This window comes from Brachionichthys hirsutus, chromosome 12 (genome assembly GCF_040956055.1).
Source record: "Brachionichthys hirsutus isolate HB-005 chromosome 12, CSIRO-AGI_Bhir_v1, whole genome shotgun sequence".
NCBI lineage: Eukaryota > Metazoa > Chordata > Actinopteri > Lophiiformes > Brachionichthyidae > Brachionichthys > Brachionichthys hirsutus.
In genome coordinates this window covers 6,442,459-6,469,071 of record NC_090908.1, presented here as the reverse complement: position 1 = coordinate 6,469,071, position 26,613 = coordinate 6,442,459, and the positions used below count along the sequence as shown (strand labels likewise).

Below are 26,613 nucleotides of genomic sequence, written 5' to 3'. Positions count from 1 at the left end.
AGGAGACACAGATAGGAGCCCATAGGGAGTGTGCAGTTTTGCTGTGGGAGTACTGAAACATGACGCTCTGTACACAAACAGGAACTGGGCAGTGTGGGGGATGATGGGAAGCGTGTGAGCAGACCCTCATTCTTCACCCCCAAGGATGATATGGCATATGTTTTGGATGCAAATATTTAAAAGGAAGGATTGGGGTGGGATAAATCTTTAAATCTGGACTAGCAAAGGTCCACCGCAGCTGGAGGGCCATATCGTGTCAAAGTAATAACAGGTGATTCGTTCCTCCCCCTCATTTTCCAGGGATATGTTGACTGGCAATCCACATATTTCATTTTTGCCCCACGAGCCGCAGGACCATGCACTGCAGGGTTATTTGTTACTATTTATGCAATATATCCATTTAAAAAAACTGATTGCATGGAGTGACGTTTCGGTTTGTGTAGCGTTTAATAAAAAATAATTGCATTATTACCGGTAGTTTAAAAAGCTTTCCCTCATGTGTTAAAATAGAAACACCAATTATTGAATTCTTACAGAATATTTTTGCCATTCTCACAAACATTGTTATTGACATAGGTGTAAGTATGCTTTAAACTGAACCCACGCTGGCTCTGTGGTGTTCCCGGATTAGCCACATAATTGAATAAATGACACACATCACACATCAATATGACACTGCCAGCAGGAATGATCCAATAAAGATTGAATCCCCTCCAATCTTGTCCATTTTCATCAAAGTGTTCCCTGCTGCCTCGCTCCTCTTTCCATCCATCTTTGGAAAGTACATTTGTTTCAATCAATTTTATTCCCTCTCCCTCCCTCCAACTTTGTTTGCTTTGTTCTCTGGGTGTGTCCAATAATCCATAGATCCCCTGACAAAGAGGTTCCCATCAATCTCAGTGAGCAAACCACAGAGAGAATCATTACATCATTATTCCCATTTGTATGAATGGCTGGAAAACTCTTATACTTAGATCATGTATTATTTACTTAATTGCTTGTATGTTATTTACTAACACATATCATTCTGTTTCTTCATATTGTAATACTACTGCAGTTTAATTAACATCTACATGAAGCTGCATCTCTTGCATGTAGCCGTGATAATTCGCTAAAAGCGATAGCATCGTATACCTTGCACACCACAAAGTCTAATTTGTGACTTTTGGTAATTAGACCCTTTTAAGAATGCCATTAATCAAATGAACTGCGTTGGTTTCTTGGGATTTGATTGCGTTTCCGTTGACTTTAATACGCAATAAGAATCAATGGATCATTGATGACACTATAATGATACGACTAACCAAGGATCATTGCTTGTGCTTGCAATGAGGGATGACACACACATCATTGTGACTCACTCTTCATCAGTCGGACCTTCATCACATGAGCACAAAAAGGACTGTTGAAGGGTCCTTCACCTGACCGAACGGTTGGAGCCTCATCCATTAGTCCTCCAAATACTCCGTTGTTCCGCTGAATATTCACGTACTATAAAACAATCAGGATGTTAAAGCTCCTCGGGTCCATAATGTCTAATCTTTTATCCATCGCTGGCTCCATCCCTGTCTGTCGGTGCCACTGTGTACTACAGTAGAAACCATTTCTGGAGCCGCAGAGCTTTCCACAAATGGTATTGCATGCTCTAAGAGCAGGAAGTGGGGGCTAAAGTTGTACGGTAGATCTGTAGACGGCGGCTTTAAGGCTTTCCATTAATGTAAAATGTAAAACGTGAAAGAAAGTTTAAAAAATCTGTTTATTGCCATGATTTATTTATTCTTCGTAGCTCCGTTCTTTTAAGGCTGGTACACCGTCTATAATTTTCCACAGACGGAGGACAAGGACAGAACCAGCCTCTGTTGACTGGTAGAGAGACCATAGCAGAAGTCAAAAACAGCGCCGCTCCTTCCCCCTGCAAGGCCTCTGGGGATCTAGAAGAGCAAATGGACGTCGGGTCCCTTTGTCCTCTCAGGCAGAGCAGAGTACATTTTTATTTTTTTAATTTGCTCTGTGCCTGCTACATTTCTCCACTTTCACAGCGGGAGGGTTACTCACTCAAAAGGTAGCTCTTTCACTATTGTTGGATTTTCTGCTAATGATTAATGGATGATGTTTATTCAGTACAATGCGGAACATCATCAGCAAACCAGCTCAGTCAGCATTCTCCTCTGACATAAAATTGACCGTGAAATGCTGTAGCCAGTAATCAAGATGCCCAATAACTTCATTAATAAAATGTGGTGACTTTAGTTTGATGGGGATTTTGCGTATCAAGGGATTCAAAGGGCCGAGGTTTTTACACGATGACTCGGTCACAGTCATTCTCCCTCCACCAGCACCAAGACATTCAGACCCAACATGGGGAGTTCTGTGCAACGTTATCAGATTCGTTCCAAAAACGAAGAAAACACGCTGCGCTCTCCGTGTTTTAGCTGCCACTCAGTCGACACTGGTTAAATAACGGACACATCACAATATGGATATCTTGCAGGACGTTTAGATTAACTTGAGTCTCAACCGCTGTCCACAGGTCATGATAGGATGATCTTCCTGGCAAAATGTCACAGATCAAAAAGTTTTTCCTCTTCCTCTCTGGTATAAGACTGAAGGAAACTCAGTAGAATTCCGATGCATCAGTGCTGCTCCTGTAATCGACCTTTATTGGTACGTTCTTTACAGAACACTTTACAGTGGTGTTCTGTAAAGAACGTATCAATAAAGATGTATTTAATTTTTCATTTTTGTTCAGACACATTCATGAAAAAAGGCTAAATTATGCCTGGATGATAATATTGTTACTTTGAGTCAAGGATTTTATAATGTGCATTACAAGCTGCATTAGCTAGTGGGCCATCACAGACAAAGTATGTATGATAACAATAACAACAACTGACAATAACAGCAACAACAATAATAACAATGAGAATAGGGTAAGCTGAGGTGCCTCAGGACAAGTAAACTTCACGAGAATTGTGTCTTAGTAAAATATGATTGAAGGTATTGTTAGTTAGTTTGTGTTTGTTTGTTTACATTGGGAGGAGTTCAAACTTTATTATGAATCTGATACAATGCATTAAATGCTGCCTTCCCATTGGCCTGTTGGCCATTCAAGGTATTTAACCTGTTTCCTGTAGCCACTTAAGGAAAATCCTTTATTTAAGATTGGATGTACATTTATTTGCAGGAATGTGTGTCAGGTTTTGTGATGATTGTTGACAGGCAATGTTTTGGACATACCTTGATATTTAATATTTGTGAGAGGTATTAGCTCTGAAAACAAATTGAGAGAAATATCCAGAATGTCTTTATTCAACTGATCCCAAATGTTAAATGAATCCACCCACAGAAGAATGTCACAGCTGGGCCAACATGGAGGCTGTTCTGGAGCTACGGACTGACCAGTGATGAGCGGCGACCTGAAGCCCACTGAAAACCGGTGGGGTGTGTTGAATGAGAGAGTCTGACCGTTTGAATGTCCGTCACAGACTCAGCAGCAAATCAGCTCTGACTGAACAGCGGGCCGCCGTCCAATAGGAGGCTCTGGAGGCTGTGCCAATCCATGAGGTGGGGGATTACTGAATTCTGATGGGGACCCACTGATTTTAAGATGATTATGTTTTTGGTATGTGTGTGTGATGTCTCTCTTTTTGTTGTTGTTACTGAGTCATTGAAAAACTGAACAAAATGCACTTTATTTCCATATCGCATCAACCAAATCGGCAGATGTTGTTGATCTTTTAAAACCACCGATTACACTTGAGGGTTTGGAACTTCTGTCACATCTATTGGAACGGAAAAAAAATAAAAATAAAACCAGTACATTTGAGCTCTGTCACAACAAAGCACGTCTGGAAACGCACACATGTAAAGAACCTCACCCTCATCTTCCTCCTTCTCAAGTTATTGTTCACCAAAGGAGGAAGTCAAAATAATCCTTATCCTCAGTCTAGCACAGACGTGAATTCGGGATGAGGCACCCCCATCATGGGCTGCTCTTAAGAATGAGCTGTCCCTGTTACAGAAAACAAACAAATAAATAATCCCCATGCAAATAAACTGTACACATTTATATCAGAACTTCCCAAACCCCTTGTTTGTAATTTATTTTGAATTTACCTGTATATTCTTGTTGTGTCTGTGGTTATTTTTGTATTTATTTATTTTCCTTCCTTTTGCACATATAATTGTATTAGTGCTTTTATATTCCTCACTGTTAGACGTCCTTCTATTTTGATCTCTGAAGATGTGAATGTTTTGTGTAATGTCGAAGGGTGAGATCTGCAGTGAGTTTGTACCGTGAGTTGTGTTAATAAAGTAATAATAATAAAAAAGAAAAAACAATTCGGCATGATGAGGATTAGCTTTCATTCACCACCTTCAAACCCATCGTACCCTCACAGTGACGCGGGTGCTGGTGGGCGGTCCCGGACGCTGCAGGCTCCTCCCCCTTGCATAATGTGCCGGGGCTCAGCGCAAACAGGGCAGCGGCGCTGAGGACGCACAGCGAACTCCTCTGAAGTGTGAACACGTGAGTGCGTGAATGGCTCCTCTCTGACCCCCTGGACGCTTCTATGACAGCGTGAGGAGCCGCTTCATCCGGACGCAGCGGATGGGAGACCTTCGGGGGCGCAGCTTCCTCTCCTCCGCAGCGGTGGTACCCTGGACGCAGACTACAAAGGGGTAACATGGATGCGCTCTGCTCAGAGGTAAGTCCGGACGCGTCTCCACACACTTTGGACCAGGCTGCGAATCAGCCCCCGCTTTGTTGTTCACTCCGGCCGCTCTCAGATCAGTTCTAGCCTCGGTAAACTGCAAAGCGTCACTTTGGCCCCTTTTCTTTGCCTTCCGTCAGATCACGTTCATATTTAATTTCTTTTTAGAATAATATTTGTACTCCTGACTTTCCTTAAGGTGGATGTGTCAGCCCAGACAGCTGGTCACTGTTCGAGTCTCAGGACTGTCTATAGTTCTGTCTTCTCATCCTCTGACTCAGGGCACTCTCTCTCACACACACACACACACACACTTACACACACACACACACACACACACACACCTACACACACACACACACACACGCACACGCACACACACGCACACGCAGTGGGATGCGGATCTCAAGCCCCCTCCAGTATAAACTTGACCCACTCTGATGTTCTGACTCCGTGCTGGACGCTGTTTACATGTTGCTCCACTTTTATGACTTCCTGTCCAAAAGTGAGATCATGAATAAACATTTTAAGGTTGTTCAAAATGCCCATTCCTTTTCAATGAATATAAAATCATTCAATCCTATTCCAAATATGGCATATAAAAAGAAATAGATTTAAGAAAAATAGGTAAACGGATATGAACATTATTACATTTGTATTACATCAATAGTATTTTATGTACTTCATTTAGTTTTAGCTGTAGTATTAAATGAGTTATGGCTGTATGGATAAAATACTTTTATTAAATAGTAGTTTTAGAGTTTCAGTCACTTATTTCTGTTTGTTTCTGCATCATAAGGGAGACGTTCTGAATTCCTGCCATTTATTGGCAAGAAGCGTCTCAGTTGAGTCGACCAATACAAAATACTGTTGCATTCAGAAACGCATCACCCTCCAAAAGCCATAAGGACGACTTACACAAAGTATAGTTTTCAATATTCTGTTGCGTAAACCAATCGTAAGGGAACAGATTGAGGTGAACTGGATTCTGGGTAATAATCTGATTTTATTAGAATGATATTCTGTCCAGAGGACTGTTGTTATTTCGGCTCAGCAGAGATCATTGTTGTAATTTTGTGCGTGTCCTTCGTCCCGTGCCATCTGTGTGAGATTTATCTGAGTTCATCCCCGATTCCTTTTTCTTTCTTTTTTTCTAAAGTAGTGATGAAGTACGTCGCTTCGTCGTGGCTGAAAGAGCTTCCTTGTCCTTTAGATGACATAATCTATTTGGGAAGAATAAAGTGTCTGCATGAGTTTAATGTAATCAGTCTGAAACTGCCACGTTTTGTCTGTAAAACATGACAACATCATACACTAATAGAAAAATCAGCACAAATTTCAAAGACTTCTGAGGACGGCTCCACCTCCGTATCCGACTGGTATTGGGCTTGAAAACCTTTTATTATAGTAGTATTACTGGTAGTATTACTAGTAGTCATTACAATTCTTAATAACACTTGACTTAAATGTCCTGTTCATTCACACGTCTCTGGGGTTGTGGAATAAATCCAACGCTCTGAACTCCTCAGGACGACCGGCTGGGATTTCATTAAGCAGGAATTCTGGAAGTAAATTAAGATCAGGATTAAACTCATCTCGCTGAAAACAAGTGCCCTGTGGGATAAATCTTATCTTATCGTTTTGCATCCAGAAAATCAATCAGACTGATTTTAATGGCTCACGTCATGTAGATACAAATACATGAATAAATGTGTTTTTTTTAGCATTCACGTATAACTGCATGTTTAAATATATAAGAAGGTTTGTCCGGTTCTGACCGGTGCTGTAAAACCTAGCTGCAAATCTCTACAGGAAACTGCTCTATTAGTGCAGCGTGAGGTAATTCCATCATTAGAGGGTGCGTGTGTGTTCTAGGGGCGTCTGAATGTATCATCATGATGATGATGAGGATGATGATGGTGGATGATACAGACACAGCATGACGATTTTTTACTTGTTTCTGGAGTCCACATGGAGGCTGCGTTTTACATGTGCAAAAATACATGACATCATTTGTTATGACCCCAATGACAAGCAGATTTAATCACAGAGTGATTTAAGGTGTAACTCACAGACTCTGAAGGTGCAGGTTCGTCTCATTCAGGCCCTCAGAGGTGGCGGGATATCAGAGGAAGGCCGTCCAAGTAGCCTTTCCTCTCAGGAGCTGAGGCAGCATCATAAAACCCTCGCCGCTGCCTGGCTGGACGTGACCCAATAAACACCTGGAGTGGGTCAGAATTCTTGTCTGTGCTTTGTGACGTCTGCCAGGCTGCTGGGATTGCGGTACCTGCGTAGACGATATTCGCAGATCGAGGCTTGCGTGGCTCATCGTGTGCTTGTTTACAGATAGTTGTATCTGCCTTCCTCTCCCTGAATGAGAACGCCGTCTGATCCCTCCGTTGCAGACACATCCCAACCCCCGTAGACATTGTGCGCCTTTGTGCAGCATCCTGTTGACGAAGCTGAATTCCAGCTATGCGCCTTTCTAAACTTGGTGATGGGTTCCTTTTTAGCAGCAGCTGCTGCGTACTGTAAAGCCACGGGAGGACCTTTCCCAACCAAACACACTCTGACTGAGGGAATCCACATTCCTGACCTCTGAAATTCTAGGTCAGGGCATGTCATTCTGTCACTGTAGAGCCATGGCGCCGTGGATTTAGGTTTCACACCCCGAGCGCAGACGCATTCTCCCCATCCCGAAACATCCCTCCGAGCCCTCTGCTCCATTTACGTCTGGGGCCTTTGAAGCCGAAGCCGTGGCTCGGCTTGCTTGGTATAAGCTCTCTGCGTTCAAAAAAGGTAACGTGAGAAAGGCCAACCTGCACCGCAGGGCGGACTATTTTTCTACTTTGGATGTTTTCTGCCCGGTTGTCACGTCCTCCAGCTGCCGCTTGAGAGATTCCGATATCGTCTCTCCTCGCTCCGAGCCATGCAGACGGCTGATGGAGCAATGAAGGCAGCCAGGAAGTAGAGTTCGGATGTAAGAAAGGAAGGAAAGGTCCGGAAATGTCGGATCCTGCATTCCTTTGGATGTCAGCTGCCTTAAATTGTAATTCAATTCACAATAATTTTTGTGTGATTACCACATTCAATTTGGGGGCTTCAAATAAGTCTAGAGATCCTGCGCTGATTTAACAGCACCTTTTTATTTTCCATGAACAAAACAAAGGGAAGTATTTTTAAGGCTGTGGTTTGGGTTTGCGTCAGCAGAACTCCTGCAGCTTCGGTTCCGTCTGGAGGTGGTTTAATCTGTAATTAGAGCACACACCAAATAACACGGATAATCCCTCTTCATAATGACACAGACGCCTGGTGTTAGGGGAGGAGTTTCCAGATTCGGGAAGCCACTGCTCACAATGAGAATTTGGTTTTGGTTAAGTTTGGCTTTTCTGTTTTTCGGTTTGACTTCGTGTTGCTTTAGCTCTTTCACCTGCTGGTCTGTGTTTGCATATCTTGTGACTCTACCAGTAATCTGACCCCTGTCTCACAGAGGTCACAGAGGGGGGTCATGATAACCTCCTGCTGACTTCACCTTTAATGTCTCTCCAACACCAAGCCTTTCAGAAAGAGCTGTCTCATTGTAAGTAACAAGCACGCAGTTTCATGCTATTTCATTTCTGCAGCAGGACCCTTATGCACAGACACCGTATCCGATCTTTCTGCCGGCCTTCACCTTGACTGGCCTACCTGACAGAATCTGAGGACTGGTGATCAGAGTAGCTTAAATCCGCTCCGTTTAGAGGTCTTGTCTGGCAGCTTAATAACAGGCGACCTACGATTACAGCTCCCAGCCCAGATGTTGACTTTCCTTTTTTAGCCCCGTATGATTACCGTGCACAGAGACAGCCTATTACTGGATGGAGTGTCTCCACTCCGCCTGTACAGAACGTTTTCCTACGAGTTCCACACTAGGCTCCAATGATCAAATAAAATTCAAGTGGGAAACTATTTTTAAAAAGAGGGAAACTTAAGTTTATTGCTAGACTTGTGATTTTAACACCAGACACCTCGCAGTATATTTTTATTTTATTTGATCAGACTCATGTTTGTGCTGTTTGTCTTGAGGCTGTTGTTAGGATCATACCGTTCATTCCTGATGGAGCTGCATTCCTTAAATGTCTCCTGCTATCCACAGATAAGTACAGCGAGGGCCGGATATGTAGATGGTACTAGGAGGTACGCCCCATCATCATCATCATCATCATCATCAGAACCAAGAAGCTTAGAGCACAATCCAGTCAAACACAGTAATCATATCATTTGTCGCCTCTTTGTCTCATTTTGTTGTATAAATATTCATAACCCTGAAATACTCGGATCACTCTAGAGCAGGAGAAGAAGGAAGGTGTGTTCATACGGGATAAGAGTATCAAGCAGGAGTCTTTGGCAGATTTTCAAGTGTTCTTCTTTCAAGATATAATTTGCTATGCAAATTCTCTTCAACACGCTCAATAGCAATAGGGCAGGTTAGTTGCCTAAAATGGGGGAGGGTGCCCTTGATACAGACAGAGACGGACAGATTGTACTAACAAACATGTAGACAAACAAATACAGTGGAACCTCGGTTCTCAAACACAATTCCTTTCGTAATGTGTTTGAAAACCGAAACTATATTATAAATCATGGAAAGTAGATTAGGAAGGGGGAAGTGTTATTCCTTTGAAATGGAGTCCTCCTCCAAAAAATGACTGGGTAACTGTCCTTCTGGGGTGTTTTTCCTCTTCTTTCTCATTTGCTCAGCTTTCTTAAGAAAATTTGAAACCATTGATTTCTCCATACCGTACTGCACAGCAAAGGTCAAGGTCGCAGTGTAATTCTCTGGACTTGCCTGGCTCCTCCCCAGTGCAGCGTGTCATTCCCTTATATCTGTGTTTTAATGCGTACCTGCTGCTTTCTGTACCTTCTCGAAGAAGAGCGTCGTTTGGTGGCGCGATTTATTGCTGCGGCCCGATGCTCACTCATCGAACTTGTTTCGTTGTTGCACTGTGATGACAATGACAATAAAAAAAGCATTCCATTCCATTCCATCCAAATACCCCAAAAACGGACGCTATTTTTGTATTTTGTTCTCACTACTTTCCTCTTTTCTTTTCCAGTCGTATTACTGCTGCCTTTCTTTGGATCCATGGTTAAGAGCGAAAGAGAACAAAGCGAAACATTAGCACAGTCTTTCTCCTATGGCAAGCCGACTCAAACTGAACCTACTCGGATAGACTCCGCCTTCGTTCACGTGTTTTTGCTTTGCCTCGGCTCCACTTGTGTTTTCGAATTCCAAAAATCTGTTTGACTTCCGAGGCATTTTAAACTCTTTTTTAGTTTGTTTGTTTGAGAACCGAGGTTCCACTGTAATCTGACGTACCCAACCGGTAAACGTTTGCTGTTTTGCGTATGCTTGATTTCCATTAACCTGGTTGCATTTTTAACCTGAAAATTCTTACCTTCTTATTCGCAAATTCTCTGAATATGACAACAAAGCATTGGTTTCTTTACTGCATCAACTACTGAGGCTGCCTCCAGGTCATCCTGCTCCAGACCGGGGGAGCCCTTCTCCCCCTTGGGACTCCTCCTCCTGCATTAGCTAATTTCTGATCAGCTGCTCCCCCCATCATTAATTCATATGTGTTGAACCACAGATGCAGAAGGCCTGCCTTTAATCATCTGATCCCCCCCCACCCTTCGCTGCCCTTACCCCACGCTGGCTCTGGCCCCCGTGTACACCATGTGCAGCAGGCTGGCAGACGGTACGGTGGAAACACGGGAACAAAGAAATGAGAAAATCTTAATATCGCTCGGTATTACTTACACAAGTAGAACAAAGACAGTGACCCGATTGTTCCAGAGAATAACAAGGAGATGTGCGTGGAACATTTTACCAAATAAAAACCTCAGTGGAGCTGCCCACAGCAGAAAAACAGACAATACATCAACAACTGTGCAGAAAATCAAAATGTTAATGAAATAAAAATAATTAATAGGTTGATATATTGTCTTTTGAGGTATACAGCCCCCCCCCCCCACATTAAAATGTAGGAACCTCCATTGCCAGATTCCCCTTCCAGCTGCTCTCAGCCTGTTCATTAAAGCTCACCGGCTACTTGGTAGATTCAGCTTCAATCCACTCACACAGCATCAGAGATGTAGCTGGGATCTCTCAGTGTGGCGTCTTCTCCTTTTCTATTCATCTGTATTCATGAAACTTCATTATTCTTTGTATAAAGCATATCCATTCAAAAAAAGAAAACCTTTTGGAGGCATTTCTTGCAACATGAAATAATCCAGTGGCCTGACCCCTTTCTTTAGGTTTTCTCCAAATCTCTTTCTGCTCGAGCAACAAATGTGGTTAACTGGAAAAAGAGCTTGATTATTTAACTGTAAAATATAAATTCTTAATTTTATCCACAGCATACTTATCATGCCCATAAACATGTAATATACAAGTGTTAATATATGTAATGTGTCCATATTAAACCTGGGCCAGCCAGACTGACATCTGTTCACCATTAGTGAGGTCACAAAGGGTTAATGACACGCCCTGACACCTCTGGTTTTTATGATGCCGCTATGTCCTGGTGCTTGAGGTGTGAAGTGATGGACCACAGTTGAAATGGGTTGTACCCCTCCTAATCACAGCATGTTATATCGAGGCACTTTAATGACAGTGTTGAGGAAAACAGATAGAAACCTCAAGCAGATGTGGGACTTGATGGGTAATGCCCTGCTTTGACCTCTGGGGCAAGAAAGAGAAGCATTGAAAGATGGATGGGGAGGGAGAACTGACATAATTGCAACTTCAAAAAAAACAATAAAAAATAAATAAATCATGCATGAAAAGTGAGGAAATCTAAGAGGCACGAGTGAAAGCAGCAATGTCTCGGGTTTCTTTCCAAAGCGTTCCATGTTCTCCTGGCATCCTCCGCTCTGCCAGGCCTCACTCCTGGCCACCAGTCAGTCAGCACCAGCAGCCGTTCACTGTGCTGCCCTGTGGACAGGCACACACTCACCACTCCTTGAAACCACATCATGATCCTGAAACTCAGCTTTTCAGGACTAATTGTTCGCCTGTGTTCGAGTCAGGTTGACTTAATTGTCTTTTTTTTTGTCGTGGCTGCTCGATAACGCCGACACTCAGGTGACACCGCACAGCAGAGAAAGAGCCGTGGCGCCCGGTCCTGTGACATCCCCTTAAATATTTAAGGTGCGTTCATTATCAAAATCGCTGAGCTGGATGCCATTATCCAAGCAGCGGAAACTCAAGCCTCCAACTCTGGGATCGCATCGTTCAGCCCGAGCGGTTGCTGTGTCAGAGAGCATGATGGGACGTTGACCTGTGCTCTGGTTGGGTGGATTGCTTTACCATAGTCAGCTGGATCTGCCTCAGTGGCGCTGCAATGATATACAGCTTTAAGAATTTGAAATGAGCTTGAGCTGGAAACGCCATGTCAGCAGTTCAGCTTAGCTTTTACTGGAGCTATTAAAACGTCTGGTTACTGGAGGTATGGTGGAGTTAAAGGGGCCGGATGATTAAATCCACTTTATAATGATTGCTATGCAAGAAGCGCACTCACTCACACACACACACACACACACACACACGCCGGTTCTCTGGTCTGGTCAGTGATTGGTTGTGTTGCAGCAGGTGATTAATGTGTGGAGACTTAAGTCAAGCTGGAGCGCGTGTCCCTTTGCCTCCCAGCTGGCCTTTGTTTGGGATGTTTCCGCCTGGTTAACTTCTGAGCTCGGCGGTTGCCCTTTTTTCTGACTTACCGACAGAGGTCCTGGTGATGAAGGAGACGTGGGGGGGGAGTTGCGGTGAGGCCCATCTGTTGTTGAGACTCTTTAGATGCACGCACCATACCAACAAACAGTGAGACAATTAATGGGGCGACACATCTGGTGTTGGGTTCCTTGTGTGCTGAAGTCAGCGGAGACTTTTATCTACTTAATTTAGGACGGCAAACTAAACCATACAAATCCCAGTGATGAAAATACTCTGTGATCAAATCCATAATTTATTCATTCATTCGTAATAATAAAAATAATTTTGGGACCATTTGGTGACCAAACGTCTTTTTGCTATCAGTATTATTATTATTATTATACTCCCTCATAAATTAATTGAGGAGTGTGATGTAGGAACGGGTTCTGTCTGTCCAACTGTAAATCTGTTGGATATTTTTTTCATGAAACATGAAATGGAACCTTTTCCTTTTTTCTTTTCGTTTGTTTTTCCACTTTATTTATAACATCTCATGTTTTGCAGAGCCGCCGTTTTTGACACAGAATTTAAAGTATTTCATTTTTCTACTAACATTAAAATGCAACTTTTCCGATATGCAATTAACAGGGAATATTATTGATCACATATCACCAAAGCCTTCAAGTTGAAATTATGACACATAAGCAAAAAGAAAATGACGAGTCCAGCATTTTTTAAGCTTCTGCACAATGTGTCTTGTGGGAAAGTCGATCCTCACAAATGCTGCTTCAGCAAGCTCGGCCAGAATTAACTTCTTTATGGGCTAGCTTGTTGCTGACTTTGGGTTAGCCTTATCCATTGGACTCATTTAATGAACCAGTCATTATGTCTATTATATGGTCTCTTAATCCAAGCCTAAATATTGGACCTCTATACCATGAGCATGCCGTATGGACAATTCTTTCCATCTTGACCTATTCAACATTTTAGTGAGCGTTTCCATGACGAATGGAAAACCTCTGACAGCAGCTGAGCTCACCAGGTCTCGTGCTGAGGAAATGAATATTACAAGTCATCCCACTGTTTTGCATGTCACAGCCTGCCTGCCGTATCATCCTGTGTAACATCTCGTGTGGTTCTGCCCTTTGTTACAACCTGCTCGATGTTTCTGTCTTCACTTTGTCATCTGGCCTGTCGTTTGCACAAATAGCAAGAAGACAAGCAGCGGCAAAGTTCTGCTTAATTCTGCTGCTGTCGCCGTGATTCTGGTCACGTAAGAGCGACTGATCGTCTTAAAATCTGTAGCATAAACACGATAAATCTCCTCGCTGGGCTTCAGCAAACTCACGTGAAGCAGCTTCCCCCCCCCTGACTTGGTCAGACACGTCAGGCTGGTACCAGGCAGGCAGTTTTGCTCACCGGTATGCGAGTCACCATTCGCCACATATTAAATGGCGGCTGGCTTAATGTGTGGCCACGTGTTTAGAGGAATACCTCGGTTTTATTTGTCTCCTGCCTCCTTTTCCAGACAATGGGAGGCGGGACTTTATCAGGTGCTTACACCCTTCCTTTCCCCCCCTCTTCACCCCCCACAGCCTCCTCCTCATTTGTATAGCCCCCCCCCCCCCCCCCCCCCAATGCCCCTGTGGTTTGAGAAGCAGCCACATTTAGCTGGTCCTCCATTAGCGCACTGAAAGGAAAAAAATCCCGGATGATGGAAGTGGTTTGAGTGACCCTTTGTCCACAAGGGAAGCCTGAATTGCAAATTGAAGAAAAGAATGGAGGCTGATCATCACTGCGGGCTGTTCAGCAAGTTGATTCAATGGACTGAGGTGCTGCTCTGTAATAAGCAGGTTCATGTAAATGTCTAATGCATTTAACAACAAGCATCCCGACCTTTGTTCCGACCCCGGTGGCAAACACGTCTGTGCTCAGTGGGCCGCTGTTTGTGCACGCGTGGCAGCCCCTTGTTAATTGTTAATGAGGATTGATGTCTGAACTGGCGACCTTGTATAAGGTTTCTGAATTGAATCCATGCATATTGATCACTTCAGTTTTATGCTCCGTTGGAGACACAACTCCGCCTTTTTTCCATCCTCAATAGTGGCACATGTGATCATTACAGATGTTTAATTGGTCAAATAATTTTTGGGGCAAAATTATTTTTAAAAATTTCAGATAAATCTTACATCTGAAGTAAAATTTTCAATTTCAGTTGTTAATATTTCAGACTATATGTGGAGGAAGACTATATATGATTCCACAGACAAGGAGGAAGACGCAGCACTTTCCTGCTGAAAGACTCTAATAATAACCCTGAATGAGACATTTTATACTGTAGTTTTTATGCTATTTAAATAAAGCAGACTGAATATATTAATTTGTAATGTTTGAAGGTGATTATAGGTGTGGTTTTAATGAAAAATAAGACTGCTTCACACTGTTCCGCGTCTTTATGCTAAAATAAGCTAAGCTAAGATAATTGTCTTCTGGCTCTGTCAATCTTCTCATCCAACTCTTGGCAACAAAGAAAACTTTTTTAAATCAAATAATAACTAATGTGAATTTAGCCACCTTTTAAAGGCTTTTGATGGTACAGACATTCATTCTCATTCTCATTCTCACCCACCACTAAAATCCCTGTGGTTCTGTTATGCATCTTCTAGCTCTGCAGGGAAATGACAGTCAGGTCTGAGCAATCAGCCACAGATTCCCGTTATTGCTCCTATTTGCTGAGCTGCTAACGAGCATGTCTGGGGAGGTCACAGACTTCCTGTAGACACACAAACAGAAGAGACCCAGCTCTGTGTGTCGTTGTGCCAGACTGAACACAGCAAACCCCATTAGTTGAGTGTGACTTAAAATGATTTGTTAAAGTGGCAAATGACAATTTCACATCCTATTCTGTTGTTTCATACGGGAAACGTACCATCTCAGTGAAACTAAAAGCTGTCTTGACAGGTTTTCTGAGTCTATGTCTGAATAGTAGCTTCAGTTTTTTGACACGCCCTTTGTAACTCGACCTGGCCAAAAAAGAAAAAACATTGCTGTCCTGAAAAGCAATGACCATTTAATAAGCATGTAATTGTGCCAGGGTTAAGGTTAGGGAGTCTCTGAGGCGAAGTAGAGGAGCCGTTGAAGAAACTCAGAGTCATTTCTGCTGACTTTGCATCTCTACTCATTTTACACGTTTGTCTTTGGCGTATTTCCGAGATGAACTTGACTTGTCTTACTGTTTACTGTTTGTATAACAACAAGATGCACATGCCACATTCCTAACATGTTCTTATGAGGAAAATGTCCAGCAGCTTCTTTATTAAACAAACGATTCCAATATGAGCTAATGGCGTTGTTGTGGCTTTTGTGTTGCAGGGGGCCCGTGTCTGGCTAAGACACAAAGAGCAGCTCCTCCCCTCCACAGTCAGCTCTTGTGATGAGTTGTCCCTCGTCCTCACCACCGACTACGGGAAGGTAGGAAGACCCCCCCCTCCGCCCACCCTTCATGCTGTCTTCACCAGCATGAGGCCTTTTTCATTGGTTTGAGGACAAAACTCCTCAAAGTCCAGAAACAAGTCAAGACGAGTCCTTTTGGCTCACGTAAACGCGGCGCTGGCGTTGTGTACGTGTGACACCGCCCCTCATCATTCACCTTCTAATAGCACGATTGCTGTATGGCTCCGGAGCGACCGGGTGCACATGCGTTTCATGTTAGGGCTCAGTGGTGGGGTCAACACCTTTTGTAATAAAGTAAGAATGACAGGAATGGGATGCTTGTGTCAAAGTCTGTGGCCTCAGCTTATCTGTTTGGCTGTACACAGCGGCCTTTGTGTTTGGAGGAAATCCTGTTAAAGCGAGAGAGAGAGAGAGCGAGAGAGAGAGAGAGAGAGTTAAAAAATAGTTTCAAACATCTGTGGGTCAGAGAGTTTACTGTAGATCAGAAACAATCTTCCGGCACCGCTGAAGGGATGAACTTAACAATCGTCTACGTCATATGTGTCACACTCAAGGCCCGGGGGCCAATGTGGCCCGCCACGTCATTTTTTGTGGCCCGCAAGAGCGTTGTGCAGACATTTGTTTTTGTAAAATGCTGGAAAGTAAAAGTGAATCAGAGTTTATGTGTATTTGTAACTGATTTCTAATCTGTAAATGGGGTTTTAATTTTAAAATTAAATATTTGTTGCTGACTCCATTCTGGATAACGACCCAGATGATATTCAGTGGTGAGATAGAGCCCCCCCCCCCCCCCCACCCTACATGACTGTGTTAAATTCCCTAAATACCTGTCAATAATCAATGGAGATATTGAAGAACAAATTACAGACAGACGCCGGCGATTACATAACCTCGGTGGATATTTTTACAGCAGTAAGGTATCGATATATTTTTAGAACTATGCAATTGCATATGTAATATTTATAATTTAAGTATGTACAGTAGTAGTAAATACAGTTATTTAGCAGCATGTTAAGGAGTAATTACATTTATTTACATTACATTACATTTAGTTACATTTACACGATGTTACATTTACAACTGGCCCTTTGAGGGTAACCATAATGCTGATGTGGCCCTCGGACAAAATGAGTTTGACACCCTGGTCTTCGTGCTTCGTTCGAACTCTTCATTTGGTGATTCCATCGGTTGGTCGGTTGTCAGCGATGAGTCTGACAGATGGGAACACCCTCCGTCACAGCGACGAAGGTTTCACAGGGGTCTGGATATGAGCCAGACGCCACTTCTTATTTATTGTATATTACTATTATATCACTGATATTGTGAGATTCTTGAATGTCTTCTGTCTGTCTTCCATAATCCTCTGTTCCTGGATGGCACAGTCACTCATATTGCTGATTGCTTTTCCAGACTCAATCAGCTCTAGTGTGCCGGCGGTTTGACACGAGTGCGTCTGTGCCATGCACCGTGTCCGAGGTGGATTATTGAATGCGTGCTGGCAGAGATAGACCATTGTCCTCCGTTAAGGTGCAGCTCTTTGCCTGCTCCACCTCTGCTACAACCGGCTGGCCTGGCTGCTGTCAACCATCGTATCAGCATCCATCAGCGTCTCATCCCCGCCACACCGCAGACACTGAGTGGACCTGGAACACGCACACACACTGAAGCTGAATGATAAACGCCTTGTGTTGGAGCGCATGCATCCATCTGTGTTTGTGTGTGTGTGTGTGGCCAGATGGCACCAGCTGGATTAACAGTGCGTGTGTGTGTGTTACCCCCAGTGGGGAGCACATGTAAAGAAAAGCAGGAAGAGGCTCTGTCACCTGAACTAAATAGCTCGCTGCTGTCATCCTGGACGCGCGGAACAATAAAACGAGACTGAACTGGTCTGTGAGGCTTAATGCCATTCACACGCACTCACCCACAGATCATATTTCACATCTAGTAGCAATAAAATGATGGCAAAATATTAACGTTTTCAATTCAAATGACTGTTAGATGAAAAAAATTAGAACACAGTCTGAATTGTTTTCAACCAAAACCCTTAATAAAGAGTGGATGAATTGATTTGATCATAAGGAAGCAGGGCCTGGGGACTCGGGAGTGGGCTCTCCCATCTCTGGGGCTGAGGTTGCCCCCCGTATCAGGGGGTATCGGGCCCCCTGATACGGGCCTTCCATTCCCTATATGACTGGTGACAGAGCTTGGTCCGCAGTAAGTCGGACTCATTTCCAGTGCGGGTTGGACTCCGCCAGGGCTGTCCTTTGTCCCCGATTCTGTTCATACATTTTATGGACAGAATTTCTAGGCACAGCCAGGACGTTGAGGGGGTCCAGTTTTTGTGACCTCAGGATTGGGTCGCTGCTTTTTGCAGATGACGTAGTCCTGTTGGCTTCATCGGGTCGCGACTTCCAGCTCTCACTTACCTCTAAATCCGAGGCAATGGTTCTCAGCCGGAAGGCGTAACCCTCAGCTCTGGTCACGAGCTTTGGGTAGTGACCGAAAGAACAGGGTCGCGGGTACAAGCGGATGAAATGAGCTTCCTCCGTAGGGTCGCTTGCCTCTCCCTTAGAGATAGGGTGAGACGCTCGGTCATCCGGGAGGAGCTCGGAGTAGAGCCGCTGCTCCTCCGCGTTGAGGTGGCTCGGGCATCTATTCAGGATGCCTCCTGAACGCCTCCCTGGGGAGGTTCAGGGCATGTCCCACCGGGAGGAGACCATGGGGAAGACCCGACCTCCAGATAAGCGGTTGAAGATGGATGGATGGATAATAATAATATAGTCATGAACAAAGCCGTTACACCCTGACATGGTGGTAACTCCTAAAGTATTACTACCATGAGATTGGATTGAATTTCGGCACTAGATCCTTCTTGTGCCCTGATAAGCAAACATTCCTTTTTTTTATTTGCTCACAAACAGTCATTAAATGCATCAAACAAAACTTCTCCTTCACTCTCCGGGTTGCTGGTTTGCTTTCAGCAACTTGTCTTTAGACTGACCCTTACCATGCGAGAAGTTGTCTGTGGCCTGGAGCCAGGCTTTCTGTGAGGCTTAAAATAGGTCATCGGTGCCCCTCAGCCTCTTTCTGGATTACCGGTCAAAACAAAATTATCTATCAACTAAAACAAATGAAAGACAAATATACAAAAATAGTTCCTGATTATGTTAAATGTTGTTCCGGTAACTGATCGGTTAATCGACTTTCTATTCAGATCGACTGCAGTGCTGTTCTGCTGGAAATATTTAACTTAATTTTTTTGACAGTGTAATCTTTATAATATCTGAATGTACTATAAATGTCTTTTGGTCTCGTCGGCCTGCTTTTGTTTTTGTGTCATGTGTCCAGCAGAGTTGTGCGCTGGTGTCGACACCAGGCTCCATTTGAAGAGCATTGATTTTTTTTTACAGTGATCAATCATGAATCACATGTTGTTTTAAGTGGCTTCCCATTAGCTCCAGTCATCATTACACCTCTGAAATAATGAGCACTGATGCTCTGTGTCTGCGCGAAACAGACACTCATTGCATCATCATGAGGATCAATCAGAAGATAAAAGGAAAGGACAACTTCAAGTCCACCGGGAGTCTTGACGCCTTCGGCTAAGGCTCACTCGTTGCATTTAAGGCTGTATTCAGCGTAATAATTAACAGGCCTCGACTGACTGAACACAAGCAGGAATTAGTAAAAAATATATCTATAACCAAATTGAATTTACAGTTAGTTAATTAGATTTGTGGCTTTAAATATAAACTCAGAGCAGATCCGAAATGCGATTGAATTTGTTGTTCGGAAGTTGAAATCAATACCAGACACACACGTTGCATCACCGTCCGCTGCATCAGGGTTTAGCTCGGACGACTGTAAATGATTGGTAGCAACGTCTGAGTCGTGGTATGATGCGCTTTAATATTCCATCTTCTTTTTACCTGCGTCTACAGGACGATTTAAATATTCCTGCAGTAGATGTGGGGACAGAGACGGAAATACTTACTAAAATAAGATATGTGAATTATAAAGCAATGCAAAACCATTTAAACAGTTTCATTTGAGATGTGTTGTGTTTTCAGACATTTCTGCTCAGGCATGTAAACCCCTCAGTGAAACCTGATAAGTGAAATATCCCAAGATCCCGAAAGGTCTCTGTAGAAGACAGGTATGGTGGGAAGGAAGCCGCAACAGTCTCCTCGCTGCACTCACGCCGATCTAACCAGGCGGTTCTCCTGTCTCTTGTGTGTCTTTTTCTGAAGGAGTGGTGCGGGGGCTTTCCAAGCATGCAGCTCAATGTGTTTATGACTAAAGCAGACTTATTTATGTTCCTCCTCTGAAACATGAGGCCGTAACTTGGACCTAGTTGTTACCCTTTGCCATGTTTTAACATAATGAGCCCGATGCAACCATGAACTCTTTTGTTTACTGCAAAAAGGCCAAAAGTTGTACTTCAGAGTTCTGTGTTTTGTTTGATGTGCGTTGAACACAAAGTGAAGTTAGTGAGCCTCGGGTGGTTCTATTTAGCATTTACAGCTCATTGTTGATTAAACTAAAGGACAAAAGAGTCTGAATTAAATGTTGGTAATAATTATCTATCACTGTAGTTCTAATAATCTATCACTCACTAATGATAGCAATCCTAAATGTGGATATATAGTTCTGCTCTGAGTATTAATAATTCTATCAAGCCTGACATTTATGCTATTTAGATTTAAGATATCAGTTAATCACGCTGTGATCTCGTATGACGTCACTATAGTGACGTCTATAGTGGCATCAGTCACAAGAAGTGAGTGATGTAATCAAGTGTAAAATGAGAATCCTGAATAAGGATGTAAAAGGAAATGAGAGGTGTGTTTGATTTATCCCTCACGGTGGCCCTGCTGGAGGAGACAGGGTGGGGTCAGAGATAAATGTTAAGGGACATCTGGCTATAAATCTCAACGCTTCTGCTCTATGGATGATTTCATTTCACGTGCTGCTTTCACCCCCCCCTCCCCCCCTGCAAACACATGAAGCAACGAGTGATGACGACTTCGCTGTTGTGCCGACGCCCATCCTCTAAGGCCGTGCAGCTGAAATGGATATGGGCTGCAAGATAACATTTGTTTTATCAGCTCACATAATCATGAGGGTTTTTTTTCATATTTTGTACAAATTCTATTTAGTTAATGTATTGCATATTGGATGAATGCAGTGATTCATAAACTGTCAGCCTTTCTAGAGCACAATGTTCAGTGCTTTTAACATGAAGAGTGGGACCAAGCTCAGACTGACGTAATGCATTCTGCCTTTAGATCCATGTCTCATGCATCACATATGTTATTTATAAGTATATGTATTTATTCGTATTTATTTACCCCATCAAATTGTTATTCCCACCATGCGATCACTGTAGGAATAGCTTCTGTCCAGCTGTCTTCACACTTTGTTTCTGGTACACAGCTCAATAGCCATTTGATATATTTGCACAAAAATGTTCTGCACAAGTATTGATTCTGTGATTATTGATTTCATTTCTTGTTTTTAGTTTTTTCGCGGGTACTATGTGAATGTATGCTCATTGAGGCTCAGCGTTTCTGAGGTGCAACTCAAAAACTATTCAGTGTATTTCAATGTACTGCATGTACGCACCGCCCATGTGACAAAAAGGAGGAATGTGATCATTAATTTGACAATGAAGACTCGAATCGTAGTCTTTCCAGCAAGGTTATCGACATGATTAAAGCTGCAGTGTTTGATGTTTTTATTGAACAATTTTCTCGCTCTGTGGATCTTCTTCCATTAACAGCACATTTTAGCGTATCTTTGCTGTTTTATTTTGATAGCCCACAGCTTAACTGAAATCTCAAACTTCCTGTCACTCTCTTTTTATATGCAGCAGGAAGTTCTCACAAACTCTATCATCTATAAACCGAGCGCCAAACATCACACAAAGTCACGGGTGGAGCGTTTAGATGCGAAACAGTTTAAATGTTTGTCCTAAACACGAGTCTGCATGGATGGAAATGTTATCTTTGCAGGATTTCTAAATACAAACAGCAATTACCAGATCAGCTATGTGCAGTGTTTTCTGCTCATTCCGCTGCCTTAAGACACCTCAACATTTCAAAGTCTTACTAATTCATTACAAAACGCTACATTTCTTAGTTTCAAAGACTCAACGAAACCATTATGTGCGATAAACTGATCCATGTTCAATAAGCAGCTTCCTCAGAGCCCCTTTGTACTAAACAAACCCAACGTCTGCTCCCAGTAGTGACGCAAGGAAATATGAGAGAAAAAAAAGTTGTCAGAAATGCTCTGCAGCTGAACAATCTCTGCTCCTCATCATCAGTATTGATCCAAACTCAATCATCGAGTGACCAACACAGTTTGAATTCTCTCATCTCCTCCATTAGTCTTAATAGCCTGGAAGTGTGTGAGACTTTCTGTGGATCTCTGCTGGTCTATAACATTGTTATCCTGACTATCTGCCACAATGGAGACACCAGTTCAGTCATTCTATTTACATCACTGCTGAATGAATGAGCAGGTAAAAAGGCGATGGACTGGGTGGTTCGACCCGTTAGGCACACCGATAGCTGGCACAGGCATGTTGAATTCGTTAATTCCTTTATCGCCACTTAAATCCGATGCATGCATGAGGGCTGTTCACAGAGACACTCTGATGTCATGTCATGCCAGCAGTTTGATTCAGAGCTGGCTGCCTACATTTGTCTGCCTGCTTCCTTTGTTTGAACCCGGAGCCATGTTTCAAGCTCGATGGCTTCCTGCTGCCATTTCCAAGTTGTTTTAGTGAATCGAATAGAGACAATACAAACATTTTTTTTGCGGGGGGGGGGGGACGGACGGACATTTTTCTTGGTTCTAAACAGACCTCACAGCAGTGTGTCCTCGCTAGTGCTGCTTTACAATGCAGCCGTATGAGCTTTCAAGACGACGTGTGTGTGTCGTTCCAGGTGATCTACCTCCAGAGGGCGGAGCTGAGCAGAGAGACGGTGTACCTGATGCATTCCAGCAGCATCCATGGCGTCGAGGACATGTCCACACTGGCGGAGCTTCACGAAGCCGCCATCATGCACAACCTCTTTCTGCGCTACCAAAAAGACAACATCTATGTGAGGCGGCGTCTTCTTCTGTGTGTGCACGTTCACCATGTACCACCATGCACCTGGAATCAGCTGCACAGCTGAATCTAAAAAGCTTTTCACACTCTATGGGAAATTGATTCTAGATTTGCTGTAACTGAATATAATATATTAAAAGGCATTAAAGAACAACAGCCTAACATAACTCTTGAGTACGCTGACCAGTGCTCCGACCTGAACTAAAAATATTCCAGATTTATATATATTTGTTTGACCCTGTTTCACTCTCAGCATCATTTTCTCACACGCAAACGATGCTGAGAGTGAGTACTGAAGGACAACCTGCACTTTATTGACAGAATCAATGCCCTACAGACTATTCATTCAGAAACTATGTTCCTAATCTCATCCCAGAGCTCAGCCAGATTGCATGTTGCAGAATAATGTAATTGTGAAATGAACACTTTTGTTGGGCACTTTTCCTCAGAGCACATTATCGTAACAGAATCCTCGTTTAGGTCGTCTGCAGTAGATTAAGAGTGTCCCAGACTCTGAACCTTAATGATTCTGCTGAATGGATAGTTTTAAGTTATTATACTTTTATTATACGCTCTTATCTGACATTTAGAAGCTGAATATTCTCTGAAAGATGATAGTATAAAATAGTAAGCTTTTTTTCCCCACCATGTCATAATTTACAGATAATATGCATCTTCCTGTCTTTTTGTAATTCCCTTCAGACCAACATTGGTTCTATCCTGGCAGCTGTAAACCCCTACAAGCAGATCAGGGGCCTCTACGACTGCACCGCCGTCGAGCTGTACAGCCGGCACCACATGGGGGAGCTGCCTCCTCACATCTTCGCCGTGGCCAACGAGTGTTACCGCTGCCTGTGGAAGAGGCACGACAGCCAGTGTGTTCTCATCAGGTGAGCAGGGAGTAACATTCATTCAGTCCACATCATGAAAGAAAAGAACGACTGAACATGACAGGACGGTGGGCTCTGATGTGTTTGTGTCGGCAGTGGGGAGAGCGGAGCTGGGAAGACGGAGAGCACCAAGCTGCTGCTGAAGTTTCTCTCAGTGATGAGTCAGAACTCTGCTGGCGCGCCGCCGGCGGAGAGGAGCACCAGGGTGGAGCAGGCCCTCATCCAGAGCAGGTACCGCTTACACAACCTCCCGCGTCTGCCTGCCGTCTTCACAGGTTTCAGTTCAAATGTTTAGTTTTGAACGTTTTGGGCAGAAAGCCGTGTTGAATCTTGCTACATCTGTCGTTAACACTGAGCTCACAAAGGGAAGTCTCTCTTTTTTTAGCTTTTATAAATGATTGCTTTCCCTCCGTCTGCAGCCCCATCATGGAAGCCTTTGGAAATGCTAAGACCGTGTACAACAACAACTCGAGTCGCTTTGGGAAGTTCATCCAGCTCCACTTTTCCCAGAATGGAAACATCCAAGGAGGTTGTATCACCGACTGTATCCTTCATCAGTTCACTGAGATTTACCGATGATAAATGAGATGTTTGTGGCACCGGAGAGAAATTCAAGCTTTTGTTGCTCTCCTTTACTCTCAGTCATCAGATTTGCTAGAGAAGGTAAGTCTGTGTTGAGCTTCAGACTGATTTAATTCAACCAACATTTAAAGTGACAGACATGAGCAAAGTCAACCCAGCCATGAAATACTTTTTAACTTTTCTTCTGCTCATCTCTTTCCCAGAATCGTGTGGTTCGGCAGAATCCCGGGGAGAGAAGCTTCCACATCTTCTACGCCCTGCTAGCAGGAGCAGACAAAGCCCACAGCGGTGTGTTTTCACAGAGATCGTGCAAATAAGAAACACCCATATTATTTACAGCCAGATATATAAATATCAGCTTCATTGTATTGATTATAATTTAATAGGACACATTAAATATAATTTTACAAAATGACCCTTTAATTAACACGACTCTGCTATAGTCCGTGTGACGCTCAGGTATACTTAAGCATTAATAGCATGAACAGCTACATCTGGCGACGTTAAATAAATGATGCACTTGGCTGCTTTCCACGTTGTCGGTTGCACTAAGTTCCCTGCGTTTGGCGCCCTCGTATCGTGTGTTGCAGACACGTACCTCCTGTCTGAGGGTCCGGAGTCCTTTCACTACCTGAGCCAGTCGGGCTGTGTGCAGGACACCAGTCTGGACGACAAGCAGCTCTTTGACAGCGTGATGGTGAGGAGACTTCAGCAGGATGGATAGTTTCTCCAGTAGGATTGTTCTAACCCCAGAGGGAGCCATTACCCTTTGTGGATAGGACAGGGATGCTCCCCTAGTACGCGGATAGAAAGGCCGTGAACTTGACTTGTGTTTTGTAGCCCGGATGAAAAGCTGAATTAGGTTGAGTTGCTGTGCTTCCCGTGTCCGTGTTGTTACATGTCGTCTCGTCTTTGTCTGTGTTGCATTGCAGGAGGCCCTGAAAGTCATGGAATTCACAGAGGAGGAAATCAGAGATGTGTTCAAGCTCCTCTCTGCTGTCATTCAGATGGGCAACGTTGAATTCATGACTGCTGGTGGCGCTCAGGTCACCTCTAAAGGGGGTAAGAGAAGGATTGACGTGAATAATATGAATACATTTTAACACATGGGTGTGGAATGTGTGCGTGAGGAAACGTTGCAGACGACAGCCTCTAACGCTTAATGTTCATCAAACGGCTGGGAAACGATCTACGTGCTACTTTCAGGAAAACGGGAGATTTTGGTGTCGGTGTGAAATCCTACGCCAAAACCCTAAATCAAACGGGTCTTTTGTTTTTGTTTGAATAATTTGGAGAAGAACTTAGTTTGCAGAGTAGAACGTGACCTTCCTGCTGATGCTGGGCTGCTGTGGCGTATTCCCAGTGAACAGGCTGAAACACGAGCTCCAGGCTCCTTTGTTTGCTGCATCTGACCTCGTCTGCAGAACGCCACAGCCCCGCCAGACAGGCTAGAGTTTCCTATGGGCTGTATGCAGCCACAGTCTACAGCGCTGTTGTCAGTGAGAGTCACCTGAACTGACTGTGCTCTGTTTCCGTGACACGAACGCTGCAGCTAATGCATCTGTGCTGGTTTCAGTGGTCAGTAATGTCAGCGAGCTGCTCGGACTGGACTCCTTCCAGCTGTCTGAGGTGTTGACCCAGCGCTCCATGATCCTCAGAGGAGAAGAGATCTGCTCGCCGCTCACCGTGGAGCAGGTAATCTGCCCCGACTTGCCCCTCCGATGATCCAGCAAACAATGGCGAGCTTCAGCAGAACAATCCTGCTGTTATTTATCTGATTTTAGGGACTTCTACTGAATTTAAGACACTCAAAAGTTAATAATGTCTGTTTGTTGCCCCCCTCTGTCCTCACTCCTCTCTCACCCTTGTTCCAGTGACACACACACACACACACACACACACACAGCCTTTTGCCTCCTGGTCTCCCTCACATGCCTCTCCAGATCCCTTGCGTGACTCCCAGTCATTTCCTGCTTTTTGTCTGCCAGATTCCTGGCACAATGAAGCCATCATGATAGTGATCTGAGTCAAAAGCACAATAGAGCCAAAGACTTGGGGTGAAGTGAGTCTTCTCCTCATTGGTGCAATAGTTCACTCCGGTCTCTCTCGGCTGCAAGTCTGGATGCTGCGGCCCGTAATTAATGTCTCTTTCTGCATGTG

At 43.8% G+C, this 26,613-nt stretch overlaps 1 protein-coding gene across 1 annotated transcript in view; it reads left to right on the top strand.

The window, feature by feature from the left end:
- The first annotated feature begins 4,685 nt into the window (after positions 1-4,685).
- Positions 4,686-26,613, top strand: part of myo10l3 (myosin X, like 3) — a 44,008-nt gene continuing 22,080 nt past the window's right edge. Inside the window, exons 1-11 of the mRNA XM_068746500.1 lie at positions 4,686-4,706; positions 15,781-15,879; positions 22,815-22,973; positions 23,684-23,871; positions 23,968-24,102; positions 24,291-24,415; positions 24,521-24,534; positions 24,657-24,741; positions 25,044-25,150; positions 25,386-25,515; positions 26,030-26,148. Of these exons, the coding sequence (XP_068602601.1) occupies positions 4,686-4,706; positions 15,781-15,879; positions 22,815-22,973; positions 23,684-23,871; positions 23,968-24,102; positions 24,291-24,415; positions 24,521-24,534; positions 24,657-24,741; positions 25,044-25,150; positions 25,386-25,515; positions 26,030-26,148 (1,182 nt within the window). The remainder of the gene's footprint in view (positions 4,707-15,780; positions 15,880-22,814; positions 22,974-23,683; positions 23,872-23,967; positions 24,103-24,290; positions 24,416-24,520; positions 24,535-24,656; positions 24,742-25,043; positions 25,151-25,385; positions 25,516-26,029; positions 26,149-26,613) is intronic.